The sequence below is a fragment of the Chiloscyllium punctatum genome, chromosome 7 (assembly GCF_047496795.1).
Source record: "Chiloscyllium punctatum isolate Juve2018m chromosome 7, sChiPun1.3, whole genome shotgun sequence".
NCBI classification, from domain to species: domain Eukaryota; kingdom Metazoa; phylum Chordata; class Chondrichthyes; order Orectolobiformes; family Hemiscylliidae; genus Chiloscyllium; species Chiloscyllium punctatum.
This window is the reverse complement of record NC_092745.1, coordinates 90,750,311-90,769,400: the sequence shown is the minus strand read 5'-3', so window position 1 is coordinate 90,769,400 and position 19,090 is coordinate 90,750,311. Positions and strand designations below refer to the sequence as shown.

At 39.9% G+C, this 19,090-nt stretch overlaps 1 protein-coding gene across 3 annotated transcripts in view; it reads right to left on the bottom strand.

Moving 5' to 3' along the window:
* Positions 1-19,090, bottom strand: part of osbpl9 (oxysterol binding protein-like 9) — a 229,836-nt gene that overhangs the window by 186,844 nt on the left and 23,902 nt on the right. For all 3 annotated transcript variants that reach the window (XM_072574282.1, XM_072574283.1, XM_072574284.1), the window contains exon 2: positions 10,574-10,624. In XM_072574282.1, coding sequence (XP_072430383.1) covers positions 10,574-10,624 — 51 coding nt within the window. The remainder of the gene's footprint in view (positions 1-10,573; positions 10,625-19,090) is intronic.

Below are 19,090 nucleotides of genomic sequence, written 5' to 3'. Positions count from 1 at the left end.
AGCTCCTTTGTTTTCTTATTAGTCACTTAATACTGTTCTTAGCTATTCTCTTGTGAGATATTTAAAAGTAAGTTGTAGCTTGTCAAAATAGGGAGGTTTAGGTCAGATGATATTTAATTCTTCAACAATCAACCTGCACTGAAGAGGTAGATTTCTCATTTCCAATATTATTAAGCACAGTCAATTTTAAATTGTTATGAAGATATGAGTGTTTAAGGGACTTAAATATTCAGTACTCCTTACGCTACCCAGCGACGCTACGCTTTAACCATGAAGGATCTGTGTATAACTTCGGATCACCTGAAAAGGCTAAGGAATTTTTGGACTCTCTTAGATAAATTGTAAGAGATACTGGATGTTGGTTTGCCTTCCCCCTCCACTCTGGTTTATATCCCCCCACTTTTTCTTATCATACTGTTGGGAGGTGGGGAAGAGGGATTTATTTATTTGTTCTCTATTTAACGATTTTCTCCGCCCCTTGTTATTTTTATATATATATAAAAAGCCAGGGGTCTAGTTAATGGGGGGGGGGGGGGATGGTTACCTTATTTTATTTTACCTCTGTCTCTAGGAGCGGGGTTGTTTTCCCTTGTTATTTTGTATTATTATTTGTTGAGGTTGCAATTTTATAGTTATATATGTTTATACATGGTATTAACATTACCAAATATATCCAGGTGTTGGTGTGGGTGGGGTCAGGGTAGGGTGCTCACTGTTAACTCTAGCTCAGTAGTATATTTGAATTTTCCTCATCCTATTGAGGAGTGCCTGGGTCAAGGGTGGGGCACTGGTTGGGAGAGGATACGATGAACCTTTGGAAAGGAAGTGATACCCCCTGGAAACAAGGGGGAAAAAATCTCCATTTAAGGACCTTTTTTTTATTATTTAGAAATAGTTTTTTATTATACTGTTGTGAGTGCATTAGAGAGCCTTTATTTTTGTGAATTTTATATGCTCTATGCTCGGGATGTTCTGGATAGGGTTACCCCTCCCGAGGGGTCTCTGATTTGCCCGGATGATTATGGTTGATTAGTTGGTTAAGTGGTGCGCCTGGAATGTCAAGGGGAGTAATTTGCCAGTCAAAAAGGAAGAAAATATTATCAAATCTCAAGAAAGAAAGGGTTGATATAGCTCTCCTACAGGAGACACTTGTTGGATAAAAAACACTCGAAATTACGACAAGGTAGATTTGATCAGGCCTTTTTTTCTTCTTTTAGCTCAAAAAGCAGGGGAGTTGTTATTCTTATTCGGAAGAATTTCCCTTTCAAAATCCTAAATCAGATAAAAGACGAATCTGGACAATATATTCTGATTAAAGCCCTTATAAATGGAGAGGAATATGGGATTTTAAGTTTGTACTGCCCCCCGGCACACCCCTTTAAATTTATAACGGAAGCCTTTTCAAAATTGATGGCTCTCGGTGCCCGTCATACAATTAAAGTCTCCCCCTATAATTGTATTATGGATCTGGAAATAGATAGGATTCCCAAGAGTACTGCAGGAGTATCTCCCAGATCTAGACAATTGGTGGATCTGAACAAAGAATTAGGACTAGTAGATGTATGGAGATGCCTTCATCCACAGGGTAGAGATTTTTCTTTTTACTCCAATCCACATAAATGTCATACCAGAATTGATATGTTTTTTGCCCCCTTGATTTTTAAAATTCCATATCATCCTGTAAAATAGGTAGTATAGCAATTTCCAATCACGCTGCTGTATGTATGGAAATCAAGGCGAGGAATAATGGGACATCCCCTCGGCATTGGCATATGGACCCCTTCCTATGAAGGGCAGTAAACTTGTAAAGTACTTCTCTCAAGAATTTAAAACTTTTTTAGAAATTAATTTAGGTACGGCTAGATTAGATTAGATTAGATTACATTACAGTGCGAAAACAGGCCCTTCGGCCCAACAAGTCCACACCGGCCCGATGGGGAGACCTCCCAATTTCCTGGCTGGGTGGAATAGCACTAATTAAAATGAATGTCCTGCCCCGTCTCCTATACCCTATGCGAATGCTTCTGATGATGCTGCCGAGGCTGGCACTACGTAAATCATATGGCTGGCTGGGTTCCTTTATCTGGAATCATAGACGGCCCCTCATTAAGCTGAAGCAGCTACAGCTTCCACAGGCAAGGGGAGGATTGGACTTCCCAGATTTTAGGAAATATCAGTTAACTTCCCTGTTAGGTTACGTAGCTGATTGGGTCTTGTCTGATCCGCAATCAATCTGGCTGGACATCGAGGTTTCTTAAGTAAAATGCCCACTTATTAACCTTTTATTTTCAGACAAGAGGAAAATCATTACGGATCATTGTAAACACCCTATAATACGAGACACAATTAAAGCTTGGAATATAATGCGGCAAAATGAGGGCAACTCACATAAAACATCCCCCTATGCTCCAATAGTGGGAGCATGGGGATTCCAACCGGGGTTTACAGATGCCACTTTTAAACTCTGGAGATCCAGGGGTATCTCCTGCCTATTTAAAGAAGGGGTCCTGATGTCTTTTGAACAGCTGCATCAGAAATTCAGATTACCTAATGGAGACCTCTTTCGATACTTCCAAATTCGAGATTATATACAGAAGAAGACTACGTTATTAGATAGTCTTTATAAATCAAATAGAGAATGTAGAGTGCTACGACCAATGGGGATATCTTCCGTCAGTACTATTTATCATTTACTACATAATGAAGTATCGGGAGATATGGACAATCTGCTTAAAACATGGGATCAGGTTTTGGGACTAGAAATCTCTATAGAAACGTGGAATGACATTTGGGAAAACAGCAGAAGAATCACTGTCTGCAACAGAACTCAGGCTACCCAGCTGAAGATACTTCATAGGGCCCATATAGCACTGGATCGATTGGCAGAATTTAAGGCAGGAGCATCTCCAATGTGTCCCAAATGTAAAATAGAGGTGGGCACCCTTGTACATTGCCGATGGACCTGTCATAAGATCCGTAGATATTGGACTAAAGTAGCAAGTACCCTGACAGAAATTAAAGTGGACCCCGTATCTCTCCTTTTGGGCTTTTCGAACTTACCCTCCCTGGATTTGCAAGGGAAGAGATTATTTTCTATTCTCTCTTTGTGCAAGGAAAAATATTTTGGTAACTTGGGGGCTGAGGGCCCCCCCCGGACTTTCAAATTGGCACAGATTAATTATAGAATGTATTCCCCTTGACTTCCTTACAAATATGGTGCACCGAAAGACCGAATTATTTCATAAAACGTGGCAGCCCTTCTTGAATTATATGAATACAGATATTTCGGCTATCCTAACAAGGGCTTTTATTTAATTGAGATTATGAACCTGGCTGGTCCGGGGCCCCTTGAGAGAGGAATCCCGCATGAATTCGGGTTTTGTTACATTTGATGTTAACACATTCCAAGCATGTATCTCACTACCCAATTTCTGTGTTATCCGTTGGGTTTTTTTTCTTTCTCTTATTTGAATAATGTAACAGACTTAATTATACACTCTGGTTAGTTGTAGGTTACATTAGTAGTTAGTTGAGTTTTGTTTTTTTGCCCCCTCGGTATTTTTCTTTCGTTAAATTTTGGTTATTATTTATTTAAGATTTAATTGTATATCAATGTTTGTACTTGAGAGTTTTGTTTATTTTTGTAAACTTGTAAAAATGTTAAATTTGTAATAAAAATATCCATTAAAAAAAGTTTAGTTAATTATTCTCTGTTATACTTTAAGAAATAAAAAGTTGTTAACTTTTACCTTAAATAGTTGTTGGCTTCTCAAATTTTCACAGATTACTGCACGGATAAATCTTTTCTGTGTTGTTGGTTTAAATTAAGCAGGCGAGTTTACCTCGTGACGTAACAAAATTTAACTTGGTCTTGAGAGAGCTCCTTGGCCTTGGAAATTATGGCAGCTAAATTAGGAGACCTGACTTACTAGATGCAACCATTTCTCTCCAACTAACCACTGGCTCCAATTTATCTGGCATCTACCACCTCATTCTCAACTGAGGAATCAAGTTTCTCACTTAAGTAGAATGGACAGACTGAGGTTGGGAAACTATCTTTCTGCAGGGACCAACAGGCTGCATGGTTTTGGGTGAGGAGATGGACAGGTGGGGCAAGAGAGGCACACTACAAGGGAGGCAAGCAAAAGGTAGGCTGCAAGACAGAAGTTTTAAAAGTCTCAAAAGGAATACTCAGCTAACTAGGAAGTAGGACAAATTGAAATCATTGAGATAATGATTTGGAATCTCTAGCTTAAGGATGCAAACATTCAGGACCTACAAAATGGGGACAACATCGTGAATGCTATTATAAAGAAAACTGTATTTTAACTTAAACCTTAACTTTAAATTGCAGAATGGGATTGGAGATGCAGTAACAAGAGTAGTAATGGTTAAAATCAGGATTGAATCAATGCTCAAAAAGAGAACATCGGTGAGGCCACACATGGAATATTGTGCAGCGTTTTGGTGTCCTTATCTGAGGAAGGATGTTTTTGCTATCAGTGGAGTGCAACCTGATATCTGGGATGGCAGAACTTACATATGAGGAGAGGTTGAAATCAGCTAATATTGAATTCGCTGGAATTTAGAAGAATGAGGGGTCCTTATTGGAAACCTATGAACTCAGGTTAGATGGAAGAAGGATGTTCCCAATGGTGTGAGAGTCCAGAATTGGAGGTCATAGTTTAAGGTAATGGGGTCAACCTTTTATTACTGATAAGAGACATTTCTTCACCCAGAGAGTGGATTCAATCATCTTGACTGCATGATTAACAATCTGTGAAAGGAATGTTTAAGAGAGTGTGTATGTGTGTCTCAGTTATTTTAGAAAAAAGAACTTGAGTTGCTAACTTATACCAATTGTCTTGTGCAAATTTTAAAAAAGATAGCAGCATCTAAAAACAAGTTTAATTGTGTGTGTTGCTATAATTTTAATTAAGAGTTCATTATAGAAACAGAGGAGATAGCAGGCCTTCGCCATTCAATCCCTTGAGCCTGTTCCATTATTCAATATGATCATGGCTGGTCATTCAGTTCATGAATCTGATATCAATCTCTTCCAATACCCCTTGATCCTTTTATCTACCTCCTTTTTTAAAAGACAATGTTTTGACCTCAGCCGCTTTCTGTTGTAGTAGTGAATTCCACAGGCTCACCACTCTGTAGGTGAAGAAATGTCTCATTTCAGTAATAAAAGGTTTATCTCCTATCCTTAAACTATGACCTCCAATTCTAGACTCCCACACCATTGGGAACATCCTTGCTTCATCTAACCTGAGCTCATAGGTTTCTAATAAGGACCCCTCATTCTTCAAAACTCCAGTGAATTCAATACTAACTGGTTCAATCTCTCCTCATATGCAAGTTCTGCCATCCCAGACATCAGGTTGCACTCCATGAATAGTAAGAACATCCTTTCTCAGATAAGGAGACCAAAACACTACACAATATTCCATGTGTGGCCTCACCAATGCTATGCATAATTGCAGCAGGACATGCCCCATAAGTCAACAAATGTAGGCAGTTTTACTGAGTCAGAGTCATACAGCATGGAAACCAACCATCAGTCCAATTTGTCCATGCCAAACCAGGTTTCCCATACCAAACTAGTCCCACTTGCCCACATTTGGCCTCAACTTTTTCTATTCATGTACCTGTCCAAAATATCTTTTAAATATTGTAACTGTACTTGTATCTATCACTTCCACTGGCAGCTCATTCCACATACAAATTACTCAGTGTGAAAACGTTCCCCTTCATTTCATTTTCAAATCTTTCTCCTCTCATCTTAAAATTACATGCCCTAGTTTTGAACTCACCCACCCTAGAGAAAAGGCCTTCAGTATTCACCTCATCTATGCCCCTCATAACTTGATAAACCTTAATGATGTCACCATTTAACCTCCTACACACCAGTGAAAAGTAGCCTCAGCTGACCAGCCTCTCATTATAACTCAAACTCTCCATTCCTGGTGACATCCTGGTAAATCTTTTCTGAATCTTTCCAATTTCATAATGCCCTTTATATAGTAGGGCAACCAGAAGTGTACACAGTACTTCAAAAGTGGACTCAACACTTAGAGTCAGAGAGATGTGCAGCTTGGAAACAGACCCTTTGGTCCAACCCGTCCATGCTGACCAGTTATCCCAACCTGATCTAGTCCCACCTGCCAGCACCTGGCCCATATCACTCCAAACCCTTCCTATTCATATACCCATCCAAATGCGTCTTAGTTCTGGACTCCCCCGCCCCAGGGAAAAGACTTTGTCTATTTATCCCATCCATGCCCCTCAATTTTGTAAACCTCTATAAGGTCACCCCTCAGCCTCTGACACTCCAGGGAAAACAGCCCCAGCCTGTTCAGCCTCTACCCGTAGCTCAAATCCTCCAACCCTGGCAACATCCTTGTAAATCTTTTCTCAATCCTTTCAAATTTCACAACATCTTTCCAATAGGCAGGAGACCAGAATTGCATGCAATATTCCGACAACTTCTGCATAACTACGTGACACACTAAATTAGGAGGTGAAAACGAAAATGGAGCTCCCCAGAAAATTACAAGAGACTCCCTCAGGGCAACAATTAATTGATATTTCCAATTCCTATCTGAGAAATGCAAACTCATGTTTGACATATTCCTGGAGATTTGCTGCGGTACCTAACGCAAGGATATCAGATCATGGGATGCTGATGTACTATTTGCAAATGTTACAATACTTATGATAATACTAAGATAATCCAACACCCTAATAAAATGAGTCTTTTTGACTTGTGGAAAAAATAAACAAACTAACTTTTAAATCAGCAAAAGAATACAAAAAAAAAAGACTCAAGGCTAAGTAATATTTAAATAAAAGCTACTCATGTCATGTTTCTATGGGATCGACTGCGATGAGAAGTATCAAGTAAATCTTGTTAAAGTATCAAGATTGATAACTCTAAATAAAAACTGCAATCTATTTTATAACTTTTCCTAATACTCAGCAAATTATTACAAATAAAACAAAACCAAAAGCTAATTTATTAGCTCCCAAATCCCACTGTTGAAGATCAATTTCAGAGAGGTGAGGATCAGTCTCCAGAAGTTCTTATGAATGTGTTCAGTAACTGATCTCGATTTTTACTTTAAAAGAAAGGCAAAGTTAGGTTCCTAAATGCCAGAATTAATTATGGGTTCTGAATTGTTATGATCCCATAACTGCTGTTAATACATTAGAATTGTTTTGTGCTGTCTCCAAGCAATGAGGTTTGACTTTGAGGAGAAGAGGTTGTAAATTTAAACTAACTGTAACCGTTACCTTAAGCATACAGTAACATTTTAAATTAGCAGCATCTGCATGTGGGCATGCTTTACTTGATTTCGGGTTCCATGCTGGGCACCTCCACTTTTGGTTTTTATCTCTTCTGTGATTCCTCTAGTATTTGCCTGCAGCAGATATTTCTGAAATAATTTCTGTAAGGTCACCCCTCAGCCTCCGACGCTCCAGGAAAAACAGCCCCAGCCTGTTCAGCCTCTCCCTTTGGCTCAGATTATCCAACCTTGGCAACATCCTTGTAAATCTTTTCTGAACCCTTTCAATGTTTCACAACATCTTTCCGATAGGAAGGAGACCAGAATTGCACGCAATATTCCAACAATGGCCTAACCAATGTCCTGTACAGCAGCAACATGACCTCCCAACTCCTGTACTCAATACTCTGACCAATAAGGGAAAGCATACCAAACGCCTTCTTCACTATCCTATCTACCTGCGACTCCACTTTCAAGGAGCTATGAACCTGCACTCCAAGGTCTCTTTGTTCAGCAACACTCCCTAGGACCTTACCATTAAGTGCATAAGTCCTGCTAAGATTTACTTTCCCAAAATGCAGCACCTCGCATTTATCTGAATTAAACTCCATCTGCCACTTCTCAGCCCATTGGCCCATCTGATCCAGATCCTGTTGTAATCTGAGGTAACCCTCTTCGCTGTCCACTACACCTCCAATTTTGGGGTCATCTGCAAACTTACTAACTGCACCTCTTATGCTCGCATCCAAATCATTTATGTAAATGACAAAAAGTAGAGGGCCCAGCACCGATCCTTGTGGCACTCCACTGGTCACAGGCATCCAGTCTGAAAAACCAACCCTCCACCACCACCCTTTATCTTTTACGTTTGAGCCAGTTCTGTATCCAAATGGCTAGTTCTTTCTGTATTCCATGAGATCTAACCTTGCTAATCAGTCTCCCATGGGGAACCTTGTCAAACGCCTTACTGAAATCCATATAGATCACATCTACTGCTCTGCCCTCAATCTTCTTTGTTACTTCTTCAAAAAATTCAATCAACCAATGCAACGTACTCAAAGTATACTCCTTCTGTCTTTTATCCCCAAGTGCTCCCAACCTCTGCCTAGTTATCTTCTTGCTTTTAACACATGTATAGAATGCATTGGGATTCTCTTTAACCCTACATGCCAAGGTCATTTCATAGCCCCTCTTCGCTCTCCTATTTCCATGCTGGAGTCCTTTCCTGCTTTCCTCATATTCCACAAGCTCCCTGTTTGATTTTAGTTTCCTAAATCTTTCCATATAGGTTTGTTTTATCCTGTTGACTAAATTCACAACCTCCCTCGTTTCATAAAAAGGTTCCTTACCTTGCCATCCTTGTCCTTCCTCCTTTCTGGAACATGCTGGTCCTGACCCCTGATCAGTAGATCTTTAAACCACTCCCATGTGTCAAATGAGGACTTGCGTGATAACAGCTCTTTCCAGTAAAAACTCCCTAGCTCCTGCCCAATACAATCCTGTAACAGTTATTAATTCCTCTCCAAGTACAATTAACAAACATAAATTGCAACCATCACGGTATCATTGTGAGTACAAAACAAGATCTACTTGGATTGTTGCCTAATCCTTCCACTTGATACTATCTCGTTTGTAGATATGCTATTTTTCACCATCAACTTGCAATTCAAATGGAACTGCCATAGATGTCACTCACCAAGAAATTTGCTCTGTGTCCAAAAAACATGCTTCCCTTAAAAATTCTTAGCTATCCACAAAGCTCAATTTACATTTAGGCCAGGATACTTCTGTTTCAATCAAGGCAACTTCTCTAACACTCTCAGGCACAAAAACTAACCAATTCACTATTTTTCTAGAATACAAACTGCTAAAAACAACATCCCAAGATCCGGCTTTTTCAGTTAGCTCATTATTTAAGTTTATTGTTGCTACAACCTGTATTTATACAGCACCTATAATGAAGATAAACACCCAAGCTCCTACAAAATGTTAGAAGTATAAAATAAAATTGCAAGCTCAAGGAAATTAAAGATTTATCAAAGCTTGGTCAAAACCTAAGTTGTACAGAGGTTTCCAGGAGGAGTTGGTTGAAGAGATAAGACATTTAAAAGAAGCTTCAGACTATGCTTGACCAGCAATAATGGGCCAAAAGGAAGGAGATGTCCCAGGAGTCAGGGGAGAGGTTGGTTTGTAGCAGTGGAGGAATTTGCAGGCATGTGGAGCAGGTTTGGAGGTAGTGGTGCCATGGAAGCATTTAAACACAAGGATGAACATGTTCAACTGGAATTGAAGAAGGTTAATAAGCCATATCAAAGTCAGGGTGACCAGCCAAAAGGATAGAAAATGCGTAAGCTTGGATTAGCTAATATATTAATGTGAATGATTCAAGTACACTCGGATATTATTGTAATAGTAGTTGTAACGTGTTAAAGGTGCAGGTGAGGTAGGATTGGACATGGAAATGTTCAAGGGTTGTGGGGTAGATGGGAGGGGCACATGCATACAGACAGAGACAGAGACAGAGGCAGAGCGAGAGTGAAAGAAAGGGCAGGCTGAGGAGTGACCTTACCGAGGTTCATCCTGAGACAGGGATCCGGAAAGGAAGTGATTGGGTCACGAGGGCTGAAGGCAATAGGTGTGATCCTCTTCATGTTTGATATCTTATAATACAGATGCAGAGGAGGGGTTGAAATTGGTAATAAAGAGATCACAACATCCATGCCCACTGAACACATGTCTGCAAATGAGTTAACAAGCAGGTGTGGAAGACATTGGAACAAAATATGAATCCATAAGGATTCCAGAGGCAAATGTGCAGTGCCGAGAAAAGAAACCCTAACTAGAGCTGCTCAGTCCTGGACTTGTCTGCACAACCTATACTAAAACAGTCGCTGACATTTCTTAGGTCAATCTTGGTGCTGAGAAGGGATTGGTGATCTGATTGAGGAGTTTGACAAATTTCTGGGACTGCACAACATGCTCATGAACTTTGCAAAAACAAGGTTGGAGATGAAAACAGCAATTTGCAAGGGTACAATTTGGACAGAAAACTTGAGGCAAGAAATGTGAGTGAAAAGGAACGATAACATTGACCAAACTAAATGGAAATTGGGTCTCATGGACAAGAAGAAATTAGACAAAGAAAAGGGAATAATGGGAGAAAAGTAATACAAAAGAAAGACATGAGTATAACCCAAGGCCATAATATTGTCAATTCTCTTCTGATGGGACCAGTAATCTAATTTCAAGGGTCCCATAACAACGCAATATTTCATACTCACCCGCAGTCTAACACATCCTCTTCGGGAGCCTCGCATCATTTTATCCTTTGACTGGAAAAAAACAAAACCCATTTAGAAAATACTCATAGCAATTACATATTACAACCGAGCATAAAACTAAAACAAACAAATCAGAATTCAAAAATCAATACATTTAAATCCAAGTCCGAATGCAACGAGGCCCTAGACAACATCCAGGCCTTCGGTGATAAGTGGAAAGTAGCACTCATGTGACGTAAGTACCAGGAAATGACCACCCCCTCCAAAAGAGAGTGTCTCACCATCGCCTTTTGATGTTCAATGGCAACACCTCACCTGATTTCCCCCATTAGCAATATCCTTCATGTTTACAGATTTTGAAAAATTTGTTGCTCGGGTTGTAGATTCGTTCACCAAGCTCGGTGTGGTTTTCTGCAGAGGTTTCAACACCTCACTAAGGTGACATCATCAGTGCATCTTTGATAGTTCAGAATCTGGTCAACAAGACCAGCATGTTAAAATTACTCAACCAATGCCTCACTACTCACTTTACATTCATTGGACAACTGTACAGACAAAGCAACTGTACATCGATGGGGTCACCAATATCAGGACTGATAGCAGAAGCAGTAATACAACACTGAGAATGGACAGTCCTCCCCACCATCCAACCCAAACTCTAGAGCCAGTTTGTAGATGATACCTTTGTCATCACTAAACATATACAACTGGATGAAACCCGACACCACATCAATAACATCCTCACTGGAATATAGTTCACTAAAAAAGAAAAAAACAATAGCAGATCTCTTTCCTGGATGTATTAGTGGAATATACACCTACCAGTGAACTCCAGACAACGTGTACACAAAGAACACCCTCTCAGACCAGATTCTACGCTAAAACAGCAACTTTAACGGCACCCACAAACAAAGCTGCATTAGAACACTATTTACTCCATGGACACACTGCAGCAACACACAACTCCAGATGGCAACACAGGAACACCTATTCAAGGGATTTAAACAAAATTGGTACCCCAAGACCACTTTCTTCCAATACTTAGGCAACAAACCTGAAGAAGAAAATACCAAATGGCCATACATCAGAGAAATGACTACCCAACTACACTGAGCCTCTAAGATTGCTAGGGGTCTAACAAGTAAACACCTTTCACCAGTTCCTCACAAAAGGTTAAAGACCCGACACCCAGATGTAACAAGACAAATGTTTTAACCCTGCAAGGACTGTGAAAAACACTACACTGGACAACCACAAAAGAAAACTGACCGTATAGGAGTGCACGAGCATCAACTCACCACTGCCAGACATGACCAGTAGTCTCTGATTTCCAAGAACTCAGGCAACGAAGGCCACTAAGTCTAATGGGACAATGTAACCATTTAAGCACAGGGTAAGCAGAGAACTGTGAGAGAATTCCTTGAAGCCTGGTCTCCAACTAGAACTCAGTAATCAATAAACATGTTGAACTGGACTCCACATACAAATGACTCAGATACAGAAGTGGAAGTGCCAAAAAAACAGAGACACAAATACCAGATGGGACAGACCACCAACACCATATGGAAGTTGCACTGATGATGTCATCTAGTGAGGCAACGAAACATCTGCAGAAAACCACACCAGCTTGGCAAACAAATCTACATCTTCATCCTTCAGGTTGCAACTGATCAGACACTGAAGTGGACTAGCCATATTAACACCAAGCCTACAAGAGCAGGTCAGTGGCGAGGAATCTTACATAAAGTAACTCACTCTCTGATTCCCCAAAACATATCCACCATCTACAAGGCACAAGTTAGCAGTGTGGAATACACTCCACTTGGTTGGATAAATGCAGCTCCAATGAAATTCAACAAGCTTGACACCACCCAGTATAAAGCAGCCCACATTCAGAAACATTCACTTCCTCCATCACTGATGCAAAGTGGCAGTAATGCGAATCATCAACATGAAACACTTGGAAAAAATTTACCAAGGCTCCTTAGGTGGCATCTTCCAAACCTACAATCACTAACATCTAGAGAGAAAAAAGGGCAGCAAATACATCACAGCTTACCACGAACAATAAAACCCAGTCCTGCCAGCAAAGCCCACATCCAATAAACGATCAAATAGCACACTTAGTCATTGGTAACTGAAAAAAAAAGCTTTAAATGTGATCAGTAGCATTTTGGGACTAGAGCAAGAGTACATTCTTCCAGCCATACTCAAAATTAAGATAATTAAATTATATCACTTTTTTTTAGCTGAAAGTGGAGGCTCATTCAAGGATATTTGACAAAGGCAATACTTAATTGGCAATAGAATAGTGATAATTGGAAAAATGACTCCAGGAAATTATGACATCAAAATACCTTTAACATCTGCTGTGATTTTTTTTTGGGGGGGGGGGGAAAGAAAGACAGAAAGAGGGGAGGAAAGGGATTTAATCTCCAAAATAATTTAAGAATAACGACCACTAGACTAATTCAACTGCCTGGGGAGTTAGGAGTACCATTAAACATACAGGCTTGCAAAGTGGAGATAATAGAACAACATATGAAACTACTAAAGCAATGCAAGACAGATGTTGAGCCAAGTTATTGACCTAGAATTCAACTGCAGGTGGATCATGTTTAACTAGAAAAGGAATTTGAAAGAGAAGCTTAGAAAAACAGCAGAAAGAAAGGAAAAGCACTTCAGAGGGAGTGAAAATAAATGGAAAGAGCATTTCAAACAAGAAAATAAAGAAAAATTTTAAAACAAAACCAGCTTAAAAGACTGCAACAAACAAACTGGCCTGTGACTCTGGAGAACATTCTAAATCATAAAAGTTTAGAGTCTAATCCAAGACCCATTAGGGAGCAGCTTAACTTTGTTCAAGCCGTCATAAAATTGAAGGGAAATAGAAGCATTTTTTTCATGTGTGAGATAGCTGACAAGAAAGATTGTTAAAAGAAAGCTGAACATTACTTATGCAAAGCAGGTAGATGTGGAGAGCTCATGAAATTTATACCTTGCTTTCTAAGGAAACTTGCATAGCCTGAGGTGGCAAAAACAGCTATTCTAGATGTTCAAAAATTGGGCCCTGAGACTTAGAAGCAGAAATTCTAGAATAACCAGAAACAGCCTCGGAGAGTATTACCACTCTGGGTACCTATTTTCCAATCTCGCCATGGCAGATGGTGGAATTTGAAATCAATTTCTTTTTAAAATCTGGAATTAAGAACCTGCATTTTTGATGATTAGAAAAACACATCTGGCTCATTCATGTTCTTCACGCAATGAAATCTGCCTCCTCACATGGTCTAACTTGTATAGAACTCCACACCCACAGTAATGTGGTTTACTCTCAGCTGCCCTCTGAAATGGCCTAGCAAGCTACTCAGTTGGATCAATCACTTCAAAGATAAAAGAAATGAAACCCGACAGATCACCCAGCATTGTCTTTTCCAGTGTCTAGGTCAACGGCAGAATCAGCCCTACAAAAGTTCTCCTTACTAACATCTGGGGACTTGTGCCAAAATTTGGAGAACAGTCTCACACGTGAGACAAGTATAGTCATGCTTATGTAAATAGATAATGTCCCAGACAACACCATTACCATTCCTGGATATATCCCATCCCACCAGCAGAATTGGTGGAATTAAGATACAGTCAAGAGAGAGTTGCCCTTCATTGTTCAGACCTTTGAATGTAGGAATTTGGACATCATGTTGATGTTGTACAGCATATCGGTGAGGCCTCTTCTGGAGTACCTTGTGCAGTACTGGTCACTCTGTTATAGAAATTATATTATTAAACTGGACAGGGCTCAGAAAAGATTACCGGGATGTTGCTGGGAATAGAGGCTTTGAGTTACAAACATAGGCTGGGATGTCTTTCACTGGAGCTTAAGAGGTTGAGGGGTGACTTTCTCGAGGTTTATAAAATCATGAGGAGCATAGAAAAGGTGAATAGCAAAGGTGCTTTCCCTGAGGTGGGGGAGCTCAAAACTAGGGGGCATATTTTAAGAGGAGGAGAAATATTTAAAAATGACATTAAGAGTAACCTTATTTGCAACACAGAGTGGTTCGTGTATGGAATGAACTGCCAGAGGAAATGGGTGGATGTTTAAAAGACATTTGGATAAGTACATAAATACACAAAGTTTGGAGGAATATGGATCAAACGCAGGCAAGTGGGAATAGTTTAGTTTGGGAACATGGTCAGCATGGACTAGTTGAACTGAAGGGTCCGTTTCCATGCTGTACATCTCTAGGACAACCTTTTCCAATGTTGAGTGATGTCATTCAGTCTCAAAACTGCTCCAAGAACTTTTCAGAGACACATGAACCAATAGTAGACTAACCGTGACATTTCCCTTGGTGGTGTGCTGGAATACAGTGACACTTGGGAGGACCACTTGGAACAACTGGAAGCTTTGTTGAAGGAATTCTGACAAATTTGCTTGTAAAGAACACTAAAGATTACCTGTTCAGACATCTTTGGGAAAGTCACAAGCTATTTTGTTTAACAAACCAAATGTTGGTAGCACCCAAAGTTGACTAAACCCTTCAAGGTAGCAACTGATGCAATTGATCACTGTGGAAGATTTTAAAAACCAAAATGCCAGACTATAATTAACAGGATTTGCAATTACAGCCTTCTTTGCAAGATTGTGAATATTGTGGGGAAAAACACAACCACTGATGCTGTGTCAAGAATGTAATATTGCTTGATTTGTCTACATATTAAGTAGGTATCAGAAAGAATATGAGTAAAGAGCAAATGAGTGTGTAAATGTATCTTAAATTTTTTTTATTTTGACTATGCCTTACAATGAAATCCATCGAGAAACTATTTTTCCAAGGGTGGAGGCACTGATATTTAATATTGCTTGGAGACTGAAGTTTTGAAGGCTTGTGAAAAATGGATTTATTTCAAGTAATGTGAAAATACAGGAATGGTTTCTTTAAATTAGGTTATTTAAACATTTAGAGTGGATATCGGAGTTGCTTTTAAGCAAGACCTCCTGCGAATTCCTGGTGATAACTGCACACTTTAGAGTGCGACGCTGAAAAGATTTTATTTTAACTGTGGCTGGCTTAGTGTGGTGCTTGCTTTATCTAGCTGAGAGTTAAGTGAAACCAGTTGAGAACAAGCTGATTTGAGGGAAATCTTGTTAGGAACAAGCTGCCCAGTTGATTTCTCTCATTTCTAAAATGTAATACTTTTGCTGAGCTCAAGATGAGACCAATTTCTTCTGAAAGAGAGCAAGTTGTATTTGCAAGACTTTAAGACAATGGTGTATAAGTAGTGAACTGAACCCCTGTACGAGAATATCAGAGCAAATACAGCCCTACCAAGAAATGCTTTCTTTCCCCTCTTTTCCTAAGAGGAGAGAGAAAAAGAGAGAGAGTGCATTGCCTGTTTGCATGTGCATTTTGGGGATGTAAACATCTGTACTTCTATATTAATTACCATGTACATTAACCTGTTATTGTATCTTAACTGAACTTTTTTTTAAAATGAAATCAGCCAATATTTGTGTTTAACGTATTTTGTTTAAAACCTGATCGAGAGAAGGTCTTCTTGGTAACTGAAAAAAACATTTATTTTATGTTGTGACCATGGAGTAATGGGACTAGAGTAATAGTGCATTCCTCAAGCCTTGGTTGTAATTCAAAATACTTCTACTGGGAGTTGCTGTTTAAAGACTCTAAATTATGGTACTCGTTCATTCCTTCTTGAAAAACTTGGATTCTCTTCCTGCCATGTCTGAACATTGAAAGCCTTCACACGTTCTCATTATTGCTGAATCACGAAATGTCTGTTTCTCTACCTGGTATTTTATTTTGTCAGAGCGAGGCATTAAAGGACCCCTAATAAAATTGAAGAGAATGGAATTCAAGGGAGTCTCTCTGCTGGCTAAAGTTCTAAATCATGCAAAGGAAAATACCATATATACCCATGTAAAAGTCGATCTCAGGCAAACGTCGATGCCTTATTTTTGGCCAAAACGTCTTGTATTTTCCATACATCTCATGTTAAAGTTGACCCTACTATATCGCATTATAAACCTCTTGCCAAGGAAACTGCATGTTCCCGTTAACCCACTTAAACAAAATTACATTCCTTCATTCATACCAGTAACTCTACTGATCGCTCTTGGTTTACTATACTGTGTCTCTATTCAGTCATTTGTAACTCTATTTAGCCCACTTGGTTTACAACACGTTTTGATTCATTTATTCATTCAAACTGGTCCTAAGTCTATTGGTATTTATTGCACTTTGTTCACTATACATCCAAAAGTTAATATTGTTAAAAAGTTCATTTTTTAAAAGAAATATTTTTATTGAAAAGAGATTTTTAAAAATATTACAATAAGCCAACACAACTCAAAAAAAGCCAACTGAACAAGATTACACCCACGTACAAATACACAAAAAAAAAGAAATAATAAATGATACAGCTCAGCATAACAAAACAGCAGCTCTTGATCTTTGAGAGCATTAAGGAATACATATTCATCTGTTGGTCATTTTTCCTCTCAAGATATTAGGTTCATTAGATAAGATCATCATGGCTACATAAAAGCCCTCATTGGCAGAAAAACCTGTTTCTAGGTAATCCAAAAATCCTCAGTTTTTTGGTGCACCATACGCATGAGAAAGTCTCAAGGGATATGCTCCAGGACCAGCTTACCTCATTCCGATAGAGCTGGGGGAGGGGGTTCAAACACCCAACACAATAGAGTATTTTTCCTAGCGCAAAAAGTCAAGAGATTAACAAGTTTTTTTTCCCATGTACGTCTAAGTAAGGATCCCTGCGCAAGCCCAGAAGAGAAACCAGGTCCATCTCCAATTTGGTCCCTAAGATCCTCACCATCACACCTAACACAGCACTCCAAAGTGTATGGCAGGACCACATGCACTGACTAAGGGTGCCCATAGTCTTTCTGCATTTGGGATATATTGAAGATACTTACACTTTGAAGTTTGAGACATGATCTGGGACCAGATGGGCCCTACGAATAATATTCAACTGCATGGCATGGATCCCATTATAGATGGAAATCCTTCTTCTATTTTCACAAAGATCCTCCTATGTCTCCGGAGGAGATCTCAACCACCAACTCTCCCTCTCAGAACTCTCAAAGTTGCCCAGCCTCATCCGAGGGACAACTCTCCAACAGATGATAAAGAGTGCTGACAAAGGGTGTGTTCTCAGCATTAAGCACCCTATATAGAGAAGAGATGTGGAAATGTCTGTTAAAAGTGTGGCTCTTTTTTGAATAAAGTCCCTGATCTGAAGAGAATGGTTGAGGTCTCTACTAGGTAGTACATACTTAAGAGTTATTTGACCAAAGGACATCATGGTTTCTCCCTCAAATAAGTCACCCAAGCAAGAGACACCCCCAGCTGCTCATAGTTTAAACGTGGGATCCATTATCCCCATCTGGAAACCCAGCATACTAATCATAGGGGTAAGAAATAAAGTTTTGGCTATATTACCCTCAATCTGATGCACTGCCCTCTATGCTTTAACAGTATTAGAACATAGAACATAGAACATAGAACAATACAGCACAGAACAGGCCCTTCGGCCCACGATGTTGTGCCGAACTTCTATCCTAGATTAAGCACCCATCCATGTACCTATCCAAATGCCGCTTAAAGGTCGCCAATGAATCTGACTCTACCACTCCCACGGGCAGCGCATTCCATGCCCCCACCACTCTCTGGGTGAAGAACCCACCCCTGACATCTCCCCTATACCTTCCACCCTTCACCTTAAATTTATGTCCCCTTGTAACACTCTGTTGTACCCGGGGAAAAAGTTTCTGACTGTCTACTCTATCTATTCCTCTGATCATCTTATAAACCTCTATCAAGTCACCCCTCATCCTTCGCCGTTCCAACGAGAAAAGGCCGAGAACTCTCAACCTATCCTCGTATGACCTACTCTCCATTCCAGGCAACATCCTGGTAAATCTTCTCTGCACCCTCTCCAAAGCTTCCACATCTTTCCTAAAGTGAGGCGACCAGAACTGCACACAGTACTCCAAATGTGGCCTAACCAAAGTCCTGTACAGCTGCAACATCACCTCACGACTCTTGAATTCAATCCCTCTGCTAATGAACGATAATACTCCATAGGCCTTCTTACAAACTCTATCCACCTGAGTGGCAACCTTCAAAGATCTATGTACATAGACCCCAAGATCCCTCTGTTCCTCCACCTGACCAAGAACCCTACCATTAACCCTGTATTCCGCATTCTTATTTGTTCTTCCAAAATGGACAACTTCACACTTGGCAGGGTTGAACTCCATCTGCCACTCCTCAGCCCAGCTCTGCATCATATCTAAGTCCCTCTGCAGCCGACAACAGCCCTCCTCACTGTCCACAACTCCACCTATCTTTGTATCATCTGCAAATTTACTGACCCACCCTTCGACTCCCTCATCTAAGTCATTAATAAAAATTACAAACAGCAGAGGACCCAGAACTGATCCCTGCGGAACTCCACTTGTAACTGGACTCCATG